Source organism: Schistocerca gregaria, chromosome 2, assembly GCF_023897955.1.
Source record: "Schistocerca gregaria isolate iqSchGreg1 chromosome 2, iqSchGreg1.2, whole genome shotgun sequence".
NCBI classification, from domain to species: Eukaryota; Metazoa; Arthropoda; class Insecta; order Orthoptera; family Acrididae; genus Schistocerca; species Schistocerca gregaria.
In genome coordinates, this window is record NC_064921.1 from 104,317,321 (window position 1) to 104,336,168 (window position 18,848).

At 45.6% G+C, this 18,848-nt stretch overlaps 1 protein-coding gene across 1 annotated transcript; it reads left to right on the forward strand.

Annotated features, from left to right (window-relative positions):
• The first annotated feature begins 847 nt into the window (after nt 1-847).
• On the forward strand, nt 848-18,705 carry LOC126335660 (skin secretory protein xP2-like). The gene is made up of 2 exons (XM_049999115.1): nt 848-1,472; nt 17,715-18,705. The coding sequence occupies exons 1-2, from the start codon at nt 893-895 to the stop codon at nt 18,533-18,535; spliced, it is 1,401 nt and encodes a 466-aa protein (XP_049855072.1). The 5' UTR covers nt 848-892; the 3' UTR covers nt 18,536-18,705.
• Nucleotides 18,706-18,848: the final 143 nt, after the last annotated feature.

Genomic DNA, 18,848 nt, shown 5'->3' on the forward strand with positions numbered 1-18,848 from the left:
TACGAGGCATTTTATTTGCCGCAAAGCACGAGCCTGCAGAGAAGAAGAATCATCGCCTGATTTCATTCTAATAAGTAAAATTTCTGAATCATTTTGAGCGACTGAGCTATGACTGCGTTTCCTGTTATGAATGATTGATTGCTCGAACGAATTGAGAAATACATAATTACATAGATAGGAGGAAAAATTACAAGCAGTATCGCCCATCCTACCGTAAGTGTGTACCCAGGATCACGTTACGAAAATAAATATGTAAATTATGAATGCCTCGTCCGAAGACGTGGCTGAAACGGATCAAAATTTTGTTTGTGGAAATTAACAAAGAGTTCACAAGTCCCCCGTTGCGGTTATCCTTATTTACATTCAATTACTGCACACTGACATGTTCTAGAATATCCATATAGGATAAGCTTAAATACTCGTAAGTATCTTCTCATATCGCACCATAAATTTACAGGGTTACAACGTCTATTATTGTGCTGACCAGCACTTCTCAAAAAGGTTCTGTAGGAGACAATAGTTGAGCTGGCTCACAAGAGTGTCACATTCATAAGGGTTACCTGAAATGGCGGTTGTTAACGTCCGTGTAAGTTAGTACTTTGCTGTAATTTGATTTGATGTGGTTCCTTTGTCATTCTCAAGTCAGATGACGATTAGGAAACTGCTCCTGCATCGCACGTTCGTGGCCTTCCTTGAGATCTCCGGTACAATCACCTTGCGACCTCTACACTCTCCTACAGCAATGCCGCCAAGGACGAAGGTTACGCGACGCCGAAATACTTTCTCCCGTCTCTGCCGGACGTTAGACACGTACTTAAGCGGGAGCAGCGGCCACACAGTCACACCACACCCACCTCCCCCGTTGCCAGGACAGCTGCAGCAGTCGCCCGAGATGCAGATTGTCGCCGCCCTCGCCTGCCTGCTGGCCGCCGCCCACGCCGGGATCGTAGCGCCGGCCCACCTCCCAGCGGCTGCGCCGGCCCACGGCGTCGTCTACGACCACTACGCGCCGCCCAGCTACAGGTTCGACTACGCCGTGGCCGACTCGCACACGGGCGACGCCAAGACGCAGTTCGAGCACCGCGACGGCGACCGCGTCACCGGCGCCTACAGCCTCATCGACGCCGACGGCACGACCCGCATCGTCGAGTACACGGCCGACGACCACAACGGCTTCCAGGCGGTCGTGAAGCGCATCGGACACCCGACGCCGGCGCCGCCCAGGACCGTGGTCGTGGCCGCCCCCGCTCCGGCACCCGCCGCCCACGCGCCGGTGTACACCGCTCCTGCCCCGGCTCCAGCCCCCGTCGCCCACGCCGCTGTTTATGCTGCCCCCGCCGCCCACGCTCCGGTGCACGCCGCTCCCGCCCCCGCCGGCCACGCAGCTGTTCTGGTCGCCCCCGCCCCCGCCCCCGCCGCCCATGCATACGCGTACCCGGCACCAGCGCACGGTCCCGCGCCTTACCACGGATAGACGCTACACCCATCAGAATTCATCGTTTTTCTCCGCATAGTTGTCCATAAGAGAGTTGTATGTTTACATAAACGACACGTCACCATCTCTCATACCCACTTCAGCACTGTTGACTCATCACTCTTTTATTGTCCATTACCATGTATTTTCTAAAACGAGCGTGCACTGTAAAATAAACCATATTTTCTAAATTCTGTTGTTAAAATTTATTTACTAATTTTTGCTGTTTTCTGTTTGATTTTTAACGTATCATTTCTTTTACGCAGTCCGGAACCGCGCGACTGCTACGGTCGCTACGGTAGCTATATTGATGTGCGGTTTTCACAGAAAGGATTGATAGTTAGAGGCTCGTATTTTTAGCCGATAAGCAGATTGTAATGATACTTCGAAAGTGTATTTTTTGTGCAAACAGACACTTTTTCAAATGGAACAATACCTTTTGACATTAACAAACTAAAAGTAGGTTAAATTAGAATTTCAGTGGTGTATGTTGTAGAATTCTAGTGCGAGTCGTTTACAAGATATTGTGTTTTGAAAAGTTTCCAGGCCGACACGTGTTTGTGCTATGCAACCTGCGTAACTGTTAGTTATGATATTACGTTTGCTTGCCGGCCGGTGTGGCCGAGCGGTTCTAGGCGCTTCAGTCCCTCGGGCATGGATGTGTGTGATATCCTTAGGTTAGTTAGGTTTAAGTAGTTCTAAGTTCTAGGGGATTGATGACCTCAGATATTAAGTCCCATAGTGCTCAGAGCCATCTGAACCATTTTTTACTACTTTATTCCGCTTTATCTAAGTAAAGGTAAGGAGTTTTTTTAGTTACTGCTAAGTGTAACTTAATATAAAAGTTAAACAACACAGTGGTATCAATGGGCTACAGATTTAGTAACAATGGCGTGTAGACTAGCCCACAGCGTAATTTTTTCTTTACATTGAAGTACAAGCCATGTTAATGCTTTGTAATGAACAACATAGAATTTACAACACAGAATTCAAGAACTTGGAAAAATAACCATGTCGAAAAGATTTTGATACTGTTTCTGTGGTGTTCATAAAAAGGGGGACAGCGTTACTGGTATTTCTCAAATGGATTTAAGTAGATCACTGCTTCCAGAAGCCAATCAGCTCAATACGAGCAAAGAACGAAAGATGAATCTTCATTCTCAGTAGGGTAAACGAGTTACTTGGAAGTTCACATTACCATGTGACAAACGAAGTCTGAGTAAATGGGATTACGTAACTTGTAACGTTTATGTCTAAAGTAAGGTGTGGTGTTTATGTCTAACAAAGAACCGTTACATCAAGTGGTGTGCTGACTGCGTATCTGAATGCGTGTGTCTGTATATTTAGCTGACCCTGTTTTAAATAGTCTGTCTACTAGGAAGACAGCAGTACCAGTAAACCAAAAATAATTAAAACCTGTGCACGATAATGACATATTAGAGGTAAGTACATTTAGATCTACTCGATCTTACTACGGCCCTGTAAATTTGAATAAGTACAAAAGTCGTTCCTAAGCGAAAATTCATAAACTGTGTGAAATAAATTTCTTCCCTCATATTGGTGTCGCCTTCGACAACGCGTTGTTCTGCTCTCAGCACTACTAAACTAACTACAGTTGCAAAAGCCAAAATGCAAAATATTTGACTGCGACACTTTTAGAATTTGTTTAAATAAAAACGACTAGGAGTTGGGAGGCGGAATATGACTAAGCATAATGACTGTAATCTCTTACTTGAAAATCTTACTACACTCCTGGAAATTGAAATAAGAACACCGTGAATTCATTGTCCCAGGAAGGGGGAACTTTATTGACACATTCCTGGGGTCAGATACATCACATGATCACACTGAAAGAACCACAGGCACATAGACACAGGCAACAGAGCATGCACAATGTCGGCACTAGTACAGTGTATATCCGCCTTTCGCAGCAATGCAGGTTGCTATTCTCCCATGGAGACGATCGTAGAGATGCTGGATGTAGTCCTGTGGAACGGCTTGCCATGCCATTTCCACCTGGCGCCTCAGTTGGACCAGCGTTCGTGCTGGACGTGCAGACCGCGTGAGACGACGCTTCATCCAGTTCCAAACATGCTCAATGGGGGACAGATCCGGAGATCTTGCTGGCCAGGGTAGTTGACTTACACCTTCTAGAGCACGTTGGGTGGCACATGATACATGCGGACGTGCATTGTCCTGTTGGAACAGCAAGTTCCCTTGCCTGTCTAGGAATGGTAGAACGATGGTTTCGATGACGGTTTGGATGTACCGTGTAGTATTCAGTGTCCCCTCGACGATCACCAGAGGTGTACGGCCAGTGTAGGAGACCGCTCCCCACACCATGATGCCGGGTGTTGGCCCTGTGTGCCTCGGTCGTATGCAGTCCTGATTGTGGCGCTCACCTGCACGGCGCCAAACACGCATACGACCATCATTGGTACCAAGGCAGAAGCGACTCTCATCGCTGAAGACGACAAGACTCCATTCGTCCCTCCATTCACGCCTGTCGCGACACCACTGGAGGCGGGCTGCACGATGTTGGGGCGTGAGCGGAAGACGGCCTAACGGTGTGCGGGACCGTAGCCCAGCTTCATGGAGACGTTTGCGAATGGTCCTCGCCGATACCCCAGCAGCAACAGTGTCCCAAATTTGCTGGGAAGTGGCGGTGCGGTCCCCTACGGCACTGCGTAGGATCCTACGGTCTTGGCGTGCATCCGTGCGTCGCTGCGGTCCGGTCCCAGGTCGACGGGCACGTGCACCTTCCGCCGACCACTGGCGACAACATCGATGTACTGTGGAGACCTCACGCCCCACGTGTTGAGCAATTCGGCGGTACGTCCACCCGGCCTCCCGCATGCCCACTATACGCCCTGGCTCAAAGTCCGTCAACTGCACATACGGTTCACGTCCACGCTGTCGCGGCATGCTACCAGTGTTAGAGACTGCGATGGAGCTCCGTATGCCACGGCAAACTGGCTGACACTGACGGCGGCGGTGCACAAATGCTGCGCAGCTAGCGCCATTCGACGGCCAACACCGCGGTTCCTGGTGTGTCCGCTGTGCCGTGCGTGTGATCATTGCTTGTAGAGCCCTCTCGCAGTGTCCGGAGCAAGTATGGTGGGTCTGACACACCGGTGTCAATGTGTTCTTTTTTCCATTTACAGGAGTGTATATTGTGAAACTGACTTGAAACTGGTAAGCCATATCCTCAAAATTATATTTACGCAGATAATAATAAAAAAAATTGGGGTTACATGCAATGCTGGTCTCATTAAAATTCGTTCTGCGACAAAAGCGCATAAATAAATTAATTTTGATTACCTTATTGTGGATCAATGTAGCCATACCTAGGAAGATTCTCATCAAATTTCATAATAATCTTTGCAGCATTTTCTTAATTAATTTTACTTCAGATCTTATTTCTTCCCTAAATCATTAAAACACAACACTGAAATTATGACACTGAATATTCAATACCAAGCGACTGCCCACTGTGGAGCCTCACAACAGACACTGCCAGCCCCTAACGCGTTACTCCACCTCCTCCTGAGCAACAACTGCCTAATACTGCGCGACCTAACGTAAGCTCTTTGTTACACGTACTCTGCCTCAGCGATAGCTGCCTCGCAGCTTTCTATCACACGTATATCTTTGTAATCGAGATATCGCTTATGCACTTGGATAATACGTTAAAATTTACAATTTTCATTATATGTACCTATTTCGAACTTAGAAGGCCAAAACGGACGTAAATCCTGTCGCAATGACCCAGCATATTTGTGTCAGAAAAAAAAAACAAGCTCTTTACGAAGATGCGAGCTGAAGGGAGTCGCAAGCAGTGTAGAGATAGCGTGATTAACCAGTTATCAGTCTTAATAGAAAGAACGTTTTGTAATGAATTTTTCATACATTCCGTATAATGCTCCAGTTATGCATAAAACGTATTGCTTCAATTTGTTTACCGTAACAAAAGCTTGTACTACGTTTATTAGACCTATTTTTAACCATTTTGAGCTTGAGAGCTGACTTTAATAAGAACAGAGCATATTACTTCGAACGCTACTTTCTGTTGCAGTTTTCAGTATGTGAGCTGTCGTTCCTTCATTGTCTGTCTTACGTGCACCGTATTCACAACAATACCCGCTTGCGTAGCTGGGATGGCTAGCCCACGCCTGGCTGATCGCGCTGGACTAGGAGGTAAGCTGGTTCGAATCCTTTGTGGCCAAAGACATTTTCACTGCGTGTATTCGGCCGGCAAGGAAAGGAGTTGTGATAGCATTAACTCCCGATTACCAAACGTCACTCCAATGATCTGGGTTAAATTCCAGTCCCCTCCTGGACTGAGGACATGTGATACTGCTGATGGCGATCAGTTCGTCGAATGATAAGTCGGCGGGATCTTGGTGCTATTTCAGAGGAGTACACACACCACGACGAAAGTGGCCTAAGTAACCGAAGGAGGGAAACTCTTCCCGATTAGGCGGCTAGACTCACCCGTACGCTGTCTCAGCCAACAATGCCATATGGTTAATTGTTTCCAGGACGAAATTTTCACTCTGCAGTGGAGTGTGTCCTGATATGAAACTTCGTGGTAGATTAAAACTGTGTATCGGGCCGTGCTTCACCGACTGAGCTTGCTAGCGTAAGGCAAAGGTCCAGAGTTCGAGTCGCGGACTGGCACACAGTTTCTATCCGATAGGAAGTTTCAACTTATTGTTTCTTTTCTGTCACAGTCTTTTCTGTCTTGTCACTCTCGTTCTATTCATTTTGGAGTATTTTAAGTAATTACTGTGGTCTCACTGCTTCCACGACACATGGCTTCTTTCAGTTTCCCACTTTATACTAATAAAACTACTCAATTACAAAATTGGTCTGCACGTAATACTTATTTGTGTTACACAGGCCGCTAACTTCGGATGAGATGAGAGACACAATGGTTAAGACTCTGGTCTTGAACAAACCAGGGACTGTTTTGCATTATTTCCACAAAAATTATAGGTGACAGTCATTCGTAGAAGCTTTTCCAGGAAGAGGCAAGCTTCAAAACTTGCCTGTTTTTGTATAACTGATTCCACACACCTGTTCACTGGTCGCAGGGGCTCAGTTCGAAACCGGACTCATCACTGAAGACAATGATCCAAAGAGATTCTAGGCCGAAGACGTGTCTGGAGATGCCCCGGGCATCGATGAGATACTAACCTGACTCGTCAGCCATGCAGTCCGACAACTAAGAGGATGGTCTGGAGTATCATTTCTTTTCGTTGCAAGACATATTTGGTTGTCAACCACCGCAATCTTACAGCCCAGACGTACGTCGACAATATTCTACGTCCCGATTTGTTGCCCTTCATGGCAACCCATCCTGAGCTTCCATTTCAGCAAGATATTGCTCAGCCGCACATGGAGAGAGTTTCTACTGCTTGTCTTTGTGCTTCCCAAACCCTACATTAGCCAGCAAGGTCGCCGGGTCTCTCCCCAGTTAATAACGCTTGGAGCATTATGGGCAGGGCCCTGGAACCATCTTGAGCATCTAATGCGCCCACTGTGCAGAATTTAGCACGATATCCCTCAGGAGAACATTTAACAACTATGTCAATCAATGCTAAGTCGAATAACTACTTGTTGAGGACCAGAGGTAGGCCAACAGGTTATTGACCTGCTCAATTTGTGAAGCTCTCTCTCTCTTCAATAAATCATCCAGTTTCTCTGAAATTGTAATTATTTGTTTGTCTGTACATCACATCTATCGATTTCCATCTCATTTGAATAATTCCTTCATTCTCCGTCTTTTTTTGTCTTAGAGTGTATATTTTTTCCAGAGTGGACTAATACACACATCAAAAAAGTTTTCCCTCACCCCAATTCCCAGACCTCCTGAAGATAGACACTGATTGTGGGTACTGTATCACAGACACAGTCCCTTTGCCTGTTCAGAGATGTCACTAAACACAACCATACATGAGCAGCGCCTATTAGACCAATTCTAGTCATTCCACCAGGAACTAGGTATACAGCTCGTGTTGTCTGTAGTTCAACAATTCCTAGACGGTCAATACCGCGGTTCGATCGCGTCCGCATTGCTACTTTGTGCCAGGAAGGGCTCTCAACAAGGCAACTGTCCAGGTGTCTCAGAGTGAACCAAAGCGATGTTGTTCGCACATGTAGGAGACACAGAGAGACAGGAACTGTCGACAACACGCCTCGCTCAGGCCGCCTAAAGGCTACTATGCAGTGGATGACCGCTACCTATGGATTAGGGCTCGCAGGAACTCAGACAGCAACGCTACTATGTTGAATAATTCTTTTAGTACAGCCACAAGACGTCGTGTTACGATTCAAACTGTGCGCTATAGGGTGCATGATGAACAACTTCACTCCCAACGTCCATGGCGAGGAATTCCACATCCTAAATTTCCAGAAAGCCTTTGACACAGTTCCCCGCTGCAGACTGCTGACGAAGGTCCGAGCATATGATTTAGATTCATAGATATGTGGCTGACTCGAAGATTTTTTTAAGCAACAGAACCCAGTGCATGCACCTTGGCGGCGAGTGTTCATTGGAGATGAGGGTATCGTCTGGAGTGCCGCAGGGAAGCATGATGTGACCGTGTCAGACGTTGTGGTCTCCTGACCTTCATTGCTTACATATTCCGCTCTCACAATCATATTACACACATCAAGACGCTTCATTCGAACCCAAACTCGATAAGATAAAGTCAACGTTGTATGAATTCATGTAAACGAAATGCAAATAACAAATAAATCGCAAGTGCGCACCGAGATTGAAATACTCGAGGCTGGTGTACACACTCACATTCAAGACACGACGGTCACAAAGCTTTTTGTTCGGGAGAGGCAAGCCGTACACCAGGAGGCCGGCCTCTTCAGAGGACGAGTCAACCTATCTACGTCGGCTGGCGACTGCGCAAAGAGTAGACAGCGTTTGCCCGAGTGAAAGGGAGAACGGCCTTGTGGTCGGCTAAAAAGTAAATTCCGCTACATTATGTGGGAGCACCCAGCCTACACATTCTTTACAAACATAACACGCAGTTTCAGAGGTTTTCACAGGGAGACAGCAAACGGCAAACGCCGATGCTACAAATTTCAAGATTGGTCGCCTTTAACGAAACGTCATTCTCCCGTTTTAGAAGAGCAATGCTGATTGGCAGACGATATTCCTGACGCCTTGAGCTGGAGGAGTAATGGAAGGGACCGAAAGATATATCCCTTCACGTCTAACGTGGAGAGGGGCTGTTCCGTTGTCGCTCTTGGAGCGAGAACACGTAACGAGAGGGTGTGCGCCCGTACGTGTACTCAAAGTGTGAGGAACAAGTCTCTCTTCAGTACTTCACCAGGAGAGCACCTCTGTCGAGAGCGAATCGGAGTGCGACTCTATATTAAGTCCTTGCGATTAAGTGTTGTTCACTGTGTTGGCCGCCACACTTACTGTGCGGTGTGAATGGACAGAGTTATAGTTAAACGCCTGCGAGCTAATTTTTGAGTGGCATCGCGGTGGACTGGTTATCTGACCAGTGTACCACGCCAATAGTTAGACTAGGGGCGAATAGGAGTCCTTGACTTCATAAAGGCATAAGGAGAGTTTGATTGGCGAAGGTCAATCCAGATAGAACGAGAGTTATCTTATTTGTCAGGAGCCAGCGGCACAGACAGCAGTCATCGCACCTTACAGTATTGTGCGCTACAGCTATTGCGAGCCCCATATTTCCTCCACAACAGTACACCTCACTGCATTTCACACGCGACAGCCTCGACCGTACCTAGCAACATTCTAAAGTATAATTATTCAAGTTGAGTAGGCGCGGATCTCAGCCATTCTGCCAAGTCAACAACCATCTTAAACTTTGTATAAGAATTCCATTAGCGAATCCTATCATTCATTATGATTTCTCAGAATTTTTGCAAAATAATAATAATAATAATAATAATAATTTTCGTTAGTTTCATGTTTTTATTACACTAACTAGCACTACTCCAGTACCCCAGTATCCCACTAGTTACGTAAGAAATTTAGTGAATTTTTGTGTCATTTCCTTACAGCGGACGACTCTAGAAGATATTTATTGCTGAAAGTTTTTCAGGCACTTCTCTTTACAACGTTAGGAGCGTCTGTCTGACTTCTGTAGTAGTGTGGGGGTGGAAATTGCATCTTGCAGGAGCCACACGGCTAAGGGTAAATCTCAGATTAATCCGTTGGGCAGAATGACAGATTAACACCCACTCGCTCACAACCGCTTTTATTTTCTGTAGATGGCCTGGTGGACAAGGTGAGCAGCAATTTACAGGAGTGTGCTGATGATGCTGTAATGTACGGAAATGTGTGCCTGGTGTTACAGTGTGGAAGGAATTACGGAAACGGCCGTCATTCAGACACTACAAATTGGAATTGTTGCAAGCCGTAAGAGAAAGTGACAACGAAAAATGATCTGAGTTTTGTGTAGAGACGATGAAACTTCCGGCAGTTACACGTTAAACACAGGCGTGTGCAGGGATGCCAACCCCGTTAAGAAGATTTGAAACGACAGCCGATGTAAAAGAAAATTCACAGACGGCGCTTTGGGCGATTCAGCTAAAGACGTATCGAGACTGTTTTCGAAAGTGTAAACGGCGTTGGGAGTGGTGCATCAATTGAGGAGGAGAGTATTTAAGAAGACCACGCACAACAAGTAAAAGCTAAGTGTAGAAAAGTTCTGTGGACAAAGTTCCGGAATTTTTTGAACAGGGACAACAGGATTTTTCCACAGTCCACTCAGGGTACCGTTTCTCAAAGATTTCGCGATAGGGTTTCACCGTAACAACGTCCCCTTTATTTGAACAATTCCCATTCAAGTTACAATAGCTTCTCCATTACACTTTCTTGAGGGTAGTACCTATCAGTTGCGATTTCAAACCTCCATCTGCGAATTCGATCGGTGTCTTAGCGACCTTACAAGGAGCGCAACCATACTGCAAAGAAATTAAGTTACTACGTTGGCCCTTTCTTTACCCGCAAGTGTGTCACTAACGTGCGCGCAATCAGAATCCAGTACCGCGCCGTAGGTGTCCTTCCTTGAGTTCTCGGGTACATTCACCTGGCGACCTCTACACTGTCTCAATGTGCGGCCACCAAGGTCTAAGGTAAGGCGACTTTCTCCTCTTTCAGCCGGACATTAGACTAGTAATGAGGCAGGAGTAACAGCCCTTAGCACTGTACACAGCCACCTCCTCATTACCAGGTACGCCAACACATGTTTGCGACCAAACCTAAGCAGCAGTAACGGTGCATCCTGTAACTTGACTCGCGCGCCGAATTTCACCGAGAGTGGGTGAATCCGGCAGTCAGTGTGTTGACAGACGGGAATGAACGCTTCGGTGTGTTATCAAGAAGCATAACGTGAAATGTTGGCTTTACAATTGGCATGAGCTGCATTGAGTAAATAGTTTCCCGTGGTGACGTTCTATTAAATGCCTACCCTATTGTAGAAAGAAAATCACTAGATTCGACACGTAGATCCACTACAGCATCAGCAGCTGCAAAGCAGAGAGAAATGTTACAGTACATTATGCCTTTTTTACGAAAGGATTACTACATCCCGACCTAGTCCCGAACAGCCTGATACAAAAGTGGTACGACAATGGTGCTCTGCTCCACGACCTGCCTGAAATTATGTATCTAAATATGCCAGCAGGTTAGGATTGCCACTCAGCGTCAAACACAACACTGTCCTTCGTCTGGGATGAACATCTATATTCTGAGACGATATGAATATCACAGGTTGCACTGGTTACACTCTAAGTCACAAGCGTTTATGCCAACTTCTAGATAATTAACTGTCCACAATATCACTTGGAGGAGAGTACGTGTAACCGAACACGGCGCGGATGATTATTAATGCTGGGGAAGCCGAATGATCGAACGAAAGTTCTTACGCTCGCCACGCATTCACAGATTTCTTTTCGTACCAGTCCTCCTTGACACTAGTAATGATATAACACTGATCATTAAGTTAAATTACGGTTCACAGTTCACAATTGTACGAGCGTGCGCGTAACCGTCGCGGCGCGGCTGATTGCTGATGATGCGGAACGCGATGACCGAACGCACGTTCTCACACTCGCTACAGGACACTGGCACTTGATTGCACTCTTTTATGGTAACTAATTTTTACTAATTCACCTTAGTTCATTTTGAGGGACCGAACACGGCGCGGATAATTGATGCTGTGCGACGCGCAACGAGAGGATACACAAATACGTTATCGGCGGCACCGCTCATTTTTAATTACATCATTACGCACTTTCCTCTGAATCACTTCCATATTTCATCACCTTACTGTAATAGCACGTGTAGTGAGTAACACTTGAACTTCCATAATAACAATGCCTCTCACATGCAGAGCTACCACAATACAACATAACGGTTCCGTGTCCCGCGCTCGCGTCTGCAAAAGCGCTGCCCGCAAAGATACTCCGCGACTAAGCCAGCGATATGACAATAAGCTTACACATTCAACGAAAAGCCTCCCGTTCCATGAGCTCCTCCATCTGAGCTGTTCGATGCGATCGCGCATTGTCATCCATGAAAATGAAGTCAGGGCCCAATGTACCCCTGAGAAGATGGGGAAAGAGTACTGTGCCAAAATAGCGTTGGCCGATGAGTATAACATGTTTAAAGATTTCGAGCTCAATACGCCAATGCAGTATTATGCCTTCCCAAGCCATGACACCTGGACCATGAAAACGATCATATTCGACAATGCTGTATGTACCCTCATATCGTAAGACGTGGCAACACCTAATACACTCAGGAACACTGTCCCTCATTTTGAAACTTCTGTTGACGCTGTTAGCTCAATTTAAAGGCACCCTGAAGATACTGTCTTCAGCAATAGCACATCTGCGCATACCCTGAAGTTACCTAAACAATGCAATGTTGAGACAACGGTGGCAATATAGAATTTAACTTGTAGGAGGTGAGAAGCTTGATGTCCGAAAATTGGAAGAAGAAACTTGCAGAATAGGTGTAATCGTAAACATACTGAAAAAATTTGGCAACTGTGGACGTTGGAATCCGATGTGGAGAGTAAAGGGGGGACGAGGAATGAAAAATCTCAAAGAGCAATAAATAAATAAAATAAAAGCTCAAAAAATATACAAATAAATAAAAAATAAAAAATAACTGTACGATAATGCCTCACACATTAGCGTATTTTCTTTCCTTACAGTGTCCCCAAATTTTTAAGATCCGTGAATAATTCCGACGTCATTCTTAGGTGACTGAATAGTTTCAAATGGTTCTGAGCACTATGGGACTTAACTGCTGTGGTCATCAGTCCCCTATAACTTAGAACTACTTAAACCTAACTAACCTAAGGACATCACTCACATCCATGCCAAAGACAGGATTCGAACCTGCGACCGTAGCCGTCGCGCGGTTCCAGACTGTTTGCGCCAAAGCCGCTCGGCCACTCCGGCCGGCGACTGAATAGGCTTTTAGAATCATAAAATTCGTCGCTGAGGGTGCGAGGCGACACCCTCTCTTTCTCCTGTCACAAATCAAACACATTTGTTCTTTTTGTGTTTTCACTGATTTCAAACATACAAGCTTGAACTCCGACATCACCAACGTCCATGCAACGAAATTCCTTTCGGCGACGAAAATAGAGCTTCGGCACTCACAAAATGTCGTAACTGAAGTGTACACTGATATCGCTGTGTAGCCAGTCATTTACGCAACGCTGGTTTCAAGAAACGAGTTTCGCATCTCAGTATCTGCTAGTAATCTTGGCATAAATGGACAGATCTGGAGGCTGTGTCGCAAAGTTGTTTGCAAAATATACATTATTTTCGCTGAAGGCTGTAACTGGCAGTTCCTAATGGAAAACTAATGTATCTACAGGTCCAATTAACCGCTAGCGTAATATCAATCTTTGTAGTCAAAATTAAAAGCATTTGCTGCATTTCCTATCGTATGATACCATGGAATGCTTGAAACTGTAAGAACAGGGATTGATCAGTCTCTTTACCGGGAACGAAATATTCTGCGTTATCCATGTTCTTCACTGATTGTTTCTTATTAGGTGCTGAAGTACGTAAGACAAGCTACTGGAGAACTTCGTTATCTTATTAACTGGAATGCACTAGGAAATATGCATAATCTGATTAAAGCTTCCCTTCTTCTTCTCAATAACTTCGTAGCAATCGGAAACATTTTTGCACGCAGTAATACTATTGTAGTGAAACGTATGTAAGCGAAGAGTATGCGAATGTGCCTGCTGGATGTGTCCGTGTGTGAGAAACAGATTTTGGAGAGACGAGCTGCATAGGCTGTGTTGGATTGTAGACTCACGAGATGGTTGCATTTCATTGGATAGGAGCCTTTTCACCTAACTGAGGAGCTACTTGATTGAGGAGTAGCGGCTCTAGTCTCGGAACTGTCATACGGCCAAGAGAGTGGTGTGCTCACCACATGGCCCCCAATATCCTCATCCAGTGATGGCTGTGGACTGAGGATGACATGGCGGCAGGTCGGTACCATGGGGCCTTCATGGCCTATTCGGGCTGATTTAGTTTTACTTTTTTTTAGTAACATTTTTACACGGGATACAGTAATGGGAAAACTGTATATCTGCTGCTGGCAATGAATGAAAGTGACGTGGCTACTGATCAATTCACACAAGAAGTAATTCTCAAGCAGTGCTGGAGAACGCACAAACAATGCAGGTCGCCCCATACAACAGCTGTAGGCTAAGCTGACATTCGTAATAAGCATGACAATCACCAGAAATGATATAAAATGGGGCGTACAAAATAGCTTAGTCTTTGGCTAGGCTCACTCGACATTTTGTTTGCAATGTCTGATAAACATCACCTGTGGTTCGATGTACCTCGTCGAAAATGCCGTATTATGGTGGTAAAAGGTGACAAAAACAGAGAAAAAAGAGCCACTGAGCAGACCCGATATCTTTTCACATCTCTCACTGTAATGTGTCAGGCAAATACGACACCTTCCATGAAAACCCTGACATGATAGCAAATCCGATAGTATGTCACATAGCTCCAAATAAATCATGATATTAAATTAACCAAAGTAATACGATCAACAAGTGAGCAAATAGAATACCACAGACTAACACAAGAACGCCTAAATGCATGTCATACCTCCCCACCGTGAAACAGTTCTAAGGGGAGAAACGAGAACAGAAGGCGAGAGCAGAATCGTGTAGGCTAGAGGGTCTACGATAAGGGACTGACACCCACGTCGCCAGCTGACCGCCAAAACCACCCCCCAGCCCATGTTAAAAGATAGAGCCCTCTAGAAGAACAGTATAGATCTTACGATAACACTAAAAGGGCCACACCAGCTGCAAGTTTTAGCGTGAGACCTTTTCGCGTCTCTGTTACGTTGCAAATGTTAAAAACATTGCCCCACCACGAAAAGTATAACGTTTCTCATTGGAGAGACAGAATTTCTGTAGGCGGAGCTTAAGGTTAACATTGAGACCCCGATTGCTCAGTTGAAAACAGCCAGATAGCTTTTTTTAAAACCAACTTCGGTAAATTGTAGTAAGGAGAAGTTAAGAGAGAGTTGCTTCCGAGACGGCGAGGTGCGTGGAGCTCTGCCGCCCGCTGCCCCCGGACGTTGCCTAAACACCGTCAAGGTAATGAACGCACGCGATGCTGCATAACAGCGCATAACGCTTCACTCACAACTGCAGAAGTCTCATCTGCTACATCCCCTTTTTACGTAATTCTAGTGTCGATCGTCAATTAAATCTCATGGTGTTCACATTTACTACGTGAAGTAAAAATCTGAAACGCGATGATTTTTCTGTTATATAATTATTGAGAAGTCACATCAGCCATTGTAATTTACGACAAGTTAAATAAGTAACTAAAGATAATTGATAGTTTTCTTTTTTATGAAATTTAATTTAAACCTAGATTATAGATGTGATATGGCATAGGTCATCCTTCGATCCATGGTAGAACTTGGAAACCCATTCAGGGAATATTCGTTCACATTTTTGTTGAACGTAGTTGGTTTTTATCATCCTGTATTAAAATATTTCCTTTTATCAACAGTGCAATTTATAAACAATGTTGAGTAGAATAAAATTTCCAATGGTAAACTTAACTGTTTTTTCGACGTTATTTTACCAGCTAACTAAAAATAGGAAAGCCTTGAACCCCTTCCACTAAATTTAGTTAGTATTAAGATTCTTTTACAGGTAGTGCAGTGGAGCTGACGCTGAAATCATTAAGTATTTGATTATATCATCGCTAGTCTCACTGAACTCTTCTCAATTCTACATGCCATATGTGGTCTGGCGTCTCCTTACCAGCAACCGGTCCCATGTTCAAACTAGTCAATTCCCTAAAAAACACGCTCAGAGCGTCGTTGCGCGAAAGTGGTAGGGAGACACGACTTCAAACAGACACTACGCAGAATGTTAGATCATATAACAGGTAGGACAGGTGGCGGGAATCTATATATTGGGTTATCACTTAGTGTGAAGGTTTATCCAGTTTGGAGAAGTGCAGTGTATGACAGCAAAAGATGCGTCTACATACGGAGTGTGATACGAGTGTTGTCATGATATCTGAGCAATCTCTATGTAGAGAACATTGCTAACCATCTCTGAATGTGAAACGATAGTCAGTGCAAGACGCGCGCTTCACAGGATGTTGGAACTACTACATCAGCAGCGTCTTTACAGAAACAATATTGCCACATATGTAAACTTCTCCACAGGACTACTGCAAATGTTTGGCGATGTGGAGCTTCAGGCATTTTCCTGTGCACAACATGAGTTGAGCAGCTGATGAGCTATATCATATCCCATGACTTCCGGGCTCCATGTACAACTCTACAATAGAAACCTGACATTATGAATAACATCTTCTATTTTGCGGCTTAAAATAATTAAAAATGCGTAATCTGTGAACCGTTCTGGGATGCGAGATCTAGATACAGAAAACAGAAATATTCCAGTTGACGTATTTAGTATTCTGCAGGATCTCACGCCAACCCTTTTACACCCTTCTTTTTTACATCATAATATTCTTACAGATCCTGATTATATCTTAGAGCTGTAGTGTCATGGATAGAGGGTATTCTCATGATTAAAAAATATGATCTGTTGTATTTTTCAACTAATAATGATCGTTAGTATATTTGTTGTATATTTAACATACTGGAATGGATGGAGAATAAATCCTTTATGCAGTCTACTTTAAATAATTAAAGCATTATATAATTTAGGGGGAGACAAAGAAGTCCATTGTATGAAGTACTTCATTTTCGTGTACTACATTCTTTCTTTCTTTTCAAATTCTTTTTATAGTATTATTTTGATTCTGTTGCTTAAAGCATTTATATTCTTTTTTAGTACCATATAGTCCTCTGGTTTCGGCAGACCAATGATAGAAACATTGGTGTCAGACGACAAAAATCACAACACGAACTAAAAATGTACTGAAGTCGGTGAAAAGATATTAGTTATTACCTTTTGTTTCTTATTTATCTTTCTGCGCAGGTAAGCGAATGGATATTAACAAATTCTTCTAAATGTTAGTACTCCAACATCGTGCTTTATCGATAAGGTTGCACCTAACGGCGAATTATAGTTTCCATTCATTAAACTGCTGCCACTGCGAACGAGTTGGTAAATGATTCTTATCTAACTAACTTGCTTATCAGAGGTTGAAAATACCGCTTCAGTTGTTCTGCGCTCGTAAACAGCACACCGCGGCTGGTACCCGCGGCGTTCGGGGACCACAGCACAGCTACGACACCTGAAGATGGCCTTATAGCAGTACGAAACCGGTCGTGTAAAAATAAATAAATAAATGTGCAACTGAAGCGGTATGCTCGGTTGCGGATGTTCTTACAAAAGGATTGTTTGTACTTTGATTATATCTTCCTGAAGACGGAGACAATAAAAAAAAAATGAATCCACGGTGAATTATTTTTATGAGCAGTGGATTACGTTATAGGAGGCTGTGTCAGATCTTTCTTAAAAGCTTTACTTATTTCAAAATTACTGATTTGATTGATAGAACTTCGAAGGCAGCAGGTGAAAACGATATTGCAGCTACTGTTGCTGTGCAAAATTCCATCAGTATTGATCACCCCGAGCGCAAACGGATATATGAATCCTTAGCTGTTGGCCTTTCTGGAGAATTTGTAGTATGTCTCGTACATTCTCTTTGGCGACCTCTACACTCTTTCACAATGCAGTCCCCAATGACGAAGGTAACTTGACACAGGATACTTTCTCCCGTCTCTGCCGGACGTTAGACACGTACTTAAGCGGGAGCAGCGACCACACAGCCACACCACACCCACCTCCCCCGTTGCCAGGACAGCTGCAGCAGTCGCCCGAGATGCAGAGTGTCGCCGCCCTCGCCTGCCTGCTGGCCGCCGCCCACGCCGGGATCGTTGCGCCGGCCCACCTCCCCACGGCTCCAGCGCCGGCGCCGGCCCACGGCGTCGTCTACGACCACTACGCGCCGCCCAGCTACAGGTTCGACTACGCCGTGGCCGACTCGCACACGGGCGACGCCAAGACGCAGTTCGAGCACCGCGACGGCGACCGCGTCACCGGCGCCTACAGCCTCATCGACGCCGACGGCACGACCCGCATCGTCGAGTACACGGCCGACGACCACAACGGCTTCCAGGCGGTCGTGAAGCGCGTCGGACACCCGACGCCGGCGCCGCCCAGGGCCGTGGTCGTGGCCGCCCCTGCTCCGGCGCCAGCCGCCCACGGTCCAGTGCACGCCGCCCCCGCCGCCGCCCCTGTCGCCCATGCTGCGGTTCACGCCGCCCCCGCAGCCCACGGTCCCGTGTACGCCGCCCCTGCTCCCGCCCCCGTCCCCCATGCCGCTGTTTACGCCGCCCCTGCCGCCCACGCGCCGGTGTACGCAGCTCCCGCTCCCGCCCCAGCCCCCCACGCAGCTGTCCTGGCCGCCCCTGCTCCTGCCGCCCATGCGTACACGCACCCGGCACCAGCGCACCTTGCTGCCGCCCATGGCAGCCACCTTCCCTACCATGGGTAGAACAATAACATCGTGTACAGCGACAAGTCAGCACCCTGTATCAAACCACTACGTAAAAATGACAGGAGTTTGTAATTTTTGTCATTGTTCACTCGTCATTACCTACTAATAATTCATATCTTGTACTGTACAAGCAAGTGGTGTAAAGTAAATCATAAATTACAAAGTAACGTTCAATGTATTTATTACTTGCAGTATTTTCCTTCAAATTCTGTTAGTCATTTGGGGTATCCCCAGCTCGTGGTCTAGATGCCGGCATCCTAGCTCATCGTGTTCGGTCAATGAGGTGGTGGCCCTCTACATAAAAAAAGAG